The 5,414-nt window shown below is 54.4% G+C and overlaps 1 protein-coding gene across 1 annotated transcript in view; it reads left to right on the forward strand.

The window, feature by feature from the left end:
- Positions 1-26: 26 nt before the first annotated feature.
- The window catches only part of CPNE9 (copine family member 9), a 26,792-nt gene continuing 21,404 nt past the window's right edge, over positions 27-5,414 (forward strand). Inside the window, 7 exon segments of the mRNA XM_017880355.1 lie at positions 27-262; positions 787-827; positions 949-995; positions 1,095-1,198; positions 1,667-1,703; positions 1,921-1,923; positions 2,193-2,269. Of these exon segments, the coding sequence (XP_017735844.1) occupies positions 195-262; positions 787-827; positions 949-995; positions 1,095-1,198; positions 1,667-1,703; positions 1,921-1,923; positions 2,193-2,269 (377 nt within the window). The 5' untranslated portion in view covers positions 27-194.

Genomic DNA, 5,414 nt, shown 5'->3' on the forward strand with positions numbered 1-5,414 from the left:
CCGCTGCCGCCGGCGGCCACTGTCAGGGCGCGAGCGGCGGGAGCGCACGCAGGACTGGAGGGAGTGCAGCCGCCGCCGCCGCTGCAGCCGCCGCCGCCACCGCGGCACATGGGCCGGCCCCGCCGCTGCCGTCGCCCCTAGCCCCAGCAGCCCTCGTCTCGCAGCCTCCTGCGGCTCGGGTCGCCCGACCAGCCATGTCTCTCGGCGGAGCCTCCGAGCGCAGCGTCCCGGCCACCAAGATTGAAATTACCGTGTCCTGCCGGTGAGCGAGCCGCGCTGGGGAGGGCTTAGGCACTGGCACTGCCCCAGCCCCAGCCAGCCGCGGGGCTCAGCCCGGGCAGGGGCTAGACCCCCAGGGGAGAGGCGAAATTGGCTGGAAAATCACAACTGATGACAGGGGTGTTGCTGGTGGGATCGAGAAGGGGGGGTCTTCTTGGGCAGCCCCACCCTGAAAAAAGGGCTCAGCCTGCGGGTTCAGGGGGTGGGTCGCAGGTATTCAGTAGGAGCTCGGCCCCAGGAGGACAAAGTTCTGGGGCGAGCCCTCTTTCCTGGGCCCTTGGAGACAGTGTGGGTGCGTTCGCGTCCAGTCCGCAGAGCCACGGTTCCTGGACAGCGATTTCCGGTGCTGTCCAGAGTGCTGACAGCGCGGACCCCAGCTGGGGGTAGTCATGGGGGACAGAGGTTTGACGCGGGCCCCATACCTCCCCTCAGTGCCCGGCTCAGAGCCGATTCGAGGCGGGCGGGCTCCAGGATGATCCACTCTGTCTGTCTGTTGCTTTTCTCTAGGAACCTGCTAGACCTTGATACCTTCTCCAAGTCCGACCCCAGTAGGCGGCTCCAGGACCGGGAGGGGGAACTTGGGGTCTGGGCGAGACTCAGGGGCGGGTGGAGTCGGGGCCAGGGGTGCAAGCCGACCTCACGTCCTTCCCTCCCTGCCCCCACCTGCAGTGGTGGTGCTTTACACGCAGAGCCGGGCCAGCCAGGAGTGGCGGGAGGTGAGTCCCAGAGCCCCCCTTCCCCCCGGCCCAGGGCGTCGCCCGGGAATCCCCTGCGCGTCTGCACGTACCACGCTGACCCTCCACCCCCCTACCCAGTTCGGACGGACCGAGGTGATCGATAACACGCTGAACCCAGACTTCGTGCGCAAATTCGTCCTCGACTATTTCTTTGAGGAAAAGCAAAATCTGCGCTTCGATGTGTGAGGCTGCGCCCGGAATTCCGGCTTGGCCCGCCCCCAACCTGGATCCGCCCGGAATTCTGGCTGGCCCCACCCCGCCTCGCCTCCCGGCCTGGTTCTTCCCGCAGGCCTCCCTCCCATTCTGAATGGCCCCCTCTAGCCTGAGTCCTGCCCTTCTGTGAGATGCGGTCCAGTTCCGTCCCCCGCTCTGGCCCCGCCCATAACTCTGCTCCTATCGCAGCTCCACCTCAGGCCCGACCCCTTCCAGACAACCCTGCCCCCAACAGCCCCTGATTTGGCCTTGGCCCAGGCTTGACCCTTTTACTCCTCGGCCCACCCTGACTCCTCCCCCAAAGGAGACCAAAGCTGAATTCGGGTCCACAGCCACCCATCCCTCCACCCAAAATTTTCACCAAGACTCGGTGCCCGACCCCTTCCACCCTCTCCCCCACCCAGCCCCACCCCACACCCGTTCCACTCTTTTCCTAGGTACAACGTGGACTCCAAAACCAACATCTCCAAACCGGTGAGCAAACGTTTACTAGAGGGTTGGCAGAGCACAAAGGATGCACTTAGATGTGTTCAACAACTCTTGGAACTCCTCCTAACCCTCGACCCAGACCCCATCTTCTTCAGGCCCCCAACCCACCCTCCTGGTCCCTCTCCTCCTGCCTGAGTGTCCTGCCTGTGTCCCCTACTCACTGTTCTTCTTCCTTCTTGGCTACCACTACTGGGAACTGCAGAAGGTGAGACTGAATGGGGCTGGGCAGAGGCTGGGGGTGGGGGTGGTGTTGTGGAGAACAAGCTTGGACTGATGACCCACTATGAGACAGAGATTGCTCGCAGACCCCTTCTTTCACACCCCCTCCAATAAAGCCCATGCAGGGTGGTGGCTCCTGCACCACTCACTCGCCTGGGAACTGCCCTGGTCCTCCTATGCAGGAGCATCACTGGGGCTGAGCTGGGACTCAGCACTCAAGAGCTTCTGGTCTCGCTGACTCCTTGTCCTGCATAGGATTTCCTGGGACAAGCATTCCTGGCCCTGGGAGAGGTGATCGGAGGCCAGGGCAGCCGAGTAGAAAGAACCCTCACGTAAGCTGAATGGGAAGGGGTGTGGGAGTGGGGTGGGGGCTTCCAAATTCTCTGTCCCAAGGATGTCACTGACTGATAGCAGTGGAGGCTGGGGTTGCCCCTGGTCAGGAGCCTGCACTGGCTCCCATCACCCTCATAGAAAAGTCCAATTTCCAGTGCTCTGCCCGAGTCACTCTCAGGCCTCATATGTCTTTTCCTTCTTTCTCTCTCTCTTCTCTCTTCTCTCTCTCTCTCTCCCCCCTCACTCTTTTTCTAAATCTGATTCAACCTTTAAGGTCCACTTCCAAGCCCCTCTCCACAGGGAAGCTCCCCCGGAATAAATCAAATCCTCAGGAATTTCCATTATATCCACTCACTAAATATGCATTAGCATGTTTTATATCCCACACCCTGTTCTAGGCACCAGGGCTTCATTCATTCCACAAACACTATGTATACATACCCTATGTCAGCCACTTATAAAGGGGATTAGCTTGCAATGGTAAACCAAACAAAGGTTCTTGTCCTCAGGGGGCTGATACTCTAGTTGTGGGGGTACAAAATAGACATAAGTAAATTACATACTAGATTAGACAATATTAAGTGCTATGAGGAAAGAGACAAAGTAGAGCAGAACAAGGGGAACTGGAAATGCTGGGTGAGTGGGAGGTGCAGGATTCAACAGTGCAGTTGAGCAGGTCTCATGGACAGGTAACTGTGGAGCAACAACTTGAGGGAGGTGAGGGAGTCAATGGTACAGACATGTGGAGGAAGAATGTTCCAGGCAGAGGAGACTGCCAGTGCAAAAGCCTGGCACATTCAAAGAACAGCAAGGAGGCCAGCGTGACTGGAGCCAGATGACTGGGAGGCAGGAGGAAGTGAGGTTGAAGAGTTAACAGGGCCTTGCAGCGGACTTCTACCTTTCCTCTGAAACGGGAGTCACTAGAGGTTTCTGAGCAGAGAAGTGACATGATATGGCTGCTTACAAAAGATGGTGCTAGCTATGGGGTTAAGAATAAACCTTGGGGACCAGGCGCGGTGGCTCATGCCTGTAATCCCAGCACTTTGGGAGGCCGAGGCAGGTGGATCATGAGGTCAGGAGATAGAGACCATCCTGGCTAACATGGTGAAACCCTGTCTCTACTAAAAATACAAAACATTAGCCAGGCGTGGTGGCGGGTGCCTGTAGTCCCAGCTGCTCGGGAGGCTGAGGAAGGAGAATGGCACGAACCCAGGAGGCAGGGCTTGCAGTGAGCCAAGATTGCACCAGTGTACTCCAGCCTGGGCGACAGAGCGAGACTCCATCTCAAAAAAAATTTTTTTTAAATAAAATTTTTAAAAAAAGAATAAACTTGGGTGGCCAAAGGTAGAAGCAGAGAGCCAATGAGAAGACTCTGACAGTAATCCAGGCTGCTACCAGTGAAGAAGGGGAGAAGTGGTCAGATTTGGGATATATTTTAAAGGTAGAGCTAACAGGTTCCTGACAGATTGAATATGAATGTGAGAGGAAAAGAGGAGTTGAGGACAATACCAAGGTCTTTGGCTTGAACAACAGGAAAAATGGAATTGACACTAACCGAGATAGTAGGAAAAAAAAAAAAACAAAGGAGAGCGAGGTGACACCCCAAGCTGGGTGACAGAGTGAGACTCTGTCTGTGGACGAAAAGACAAAAAAAACAAAACAAAACAAAAAATGTGAAGGAGGAGCAAGTTGGAGGAGGAATTCAATCAAGAGTTCAATCTGACATGTTGAATTTTATGTTTTATAAATATATAAAATGTTAGACATCCAAGTGGAGGTATCAAATGAGTCTTGGATGTTGGTTTTGTTGTTGATTTTTCAAGACAGGCTCTCACTTTGTAGCTCAGGCTGGAGGGCAATGGTGCAATGATAGCTCACTGCAGCATCAAGTTCCTTGGCTCAAGGAATACTCCCACTCAACCTTCCAAGAAGTCAAGTAGCTGGAACTACAGGTAGATGCCAGCAGGCCCAGCTAATTTTAAAATTATTTTTTGGGCCGGGCACGGTGGCTCAAGCCTGTAATCCCAGCACTTTGGGAGGCCGAGGCGGGTGGATCACGAGGTCAGGAGATCGAGACCATCCTGGCTAACACAGTGAAACCCCGCCTCTACTAAAAAATACAAAAAACTAGCCGGGCGAGGTGGCAGGCGCCTGTAGTCCCAGCTACTCGGAAGGCTGAGGCAGGAGAATGGTGTAAACCCGGGAGGCGGAGCTTGCAGTGAGCTGAGATCCGGCCACTGCACTCCAGCCTGGGCGATAGAGCGAGACTCCGTCTCACAAAAAATAAAAAATAAATAAATAAAATTATTTTTTGTAGAGACAAGGGGCCTCATTGTGTTTTTCAGGCTGGTCTTGAACTCCTGACATCAAGTAGTCCTCCTGCCTTGGCCTCCCAAAGTGCTGGGATTACAGGCATGAGCCACTGAGCCCAGCCTTAGATGTTAACTTTAAAGTCATGCTATTAGATAAGATCACCAAAGGAGGGGCGGAAGGACTGGCGAAAAAGAAAGAGGGAGACGAGAGAGAGAGAACCAAAGGCTGAGGCTCCACAAATTGGACCTAGAAAAGAAGGCTGAGAAGGAGCAATTAATGAAGTAGGATGAGAACCAAGAGAGGGCGCTGTCATGGAAGCAAAGAGAAGGGTTATCAAGGAGAGAGTTACCAACCACGTCAAATGCTGCTGCAGCTCAAATAAGATGAGGATTGGGAATTGGCCATTGCATTTGGCAAGGTGAAAATCCCTGTTGATTCTTACAAGCATAGTTTTAAAGGAGAGGTGTAGGTGAAGTGGATGGAAGACGGAGGGAGTCAAGGCATCTGTCAAGGAGTTTTACAGCAAAGGGGAGAAGAGAAAAGATGTGTGATCAGGCACGGTGGCTCACACCTGTAATCCCAGCACTTTGGGAGGCTGAGGTGGGTGGCTCACTTGAGGTCCAGAGTTCCAGATCAGCCTGGCCAACATAGTGAAATCTCTACTAAAAATACAAAAAAATTAGCTGGGAGTGGTGGCACATGCTTGTAATCCCAGCTACTCAGAAGGCTGAAGTAGGAAAATCGCCTGAACCAGGGAGGCAGAGGTTGCAGTGAGCCAAGATCATGCTACTGCACTCCAGCCTGGGCAACAGAGGGAGACTCCGTCGCAAA

Source organism: Rhinopithecus bieti, unplaced genomic scaffold, assembly GCF_001698545.2.
Source record: "Rhinopithecus bieti isolate Rb0 unplaced genomic scaffold, ASM169854v2 scaffold_12592, whole genome shotgun sequence".
NCBI classification, from domain to species: Eukaryota; Metazoa; Chordata; class Mammalia; order Primates; family Cercopithecidae; genus Rhinopithecus; species Rhinopithecus bieti.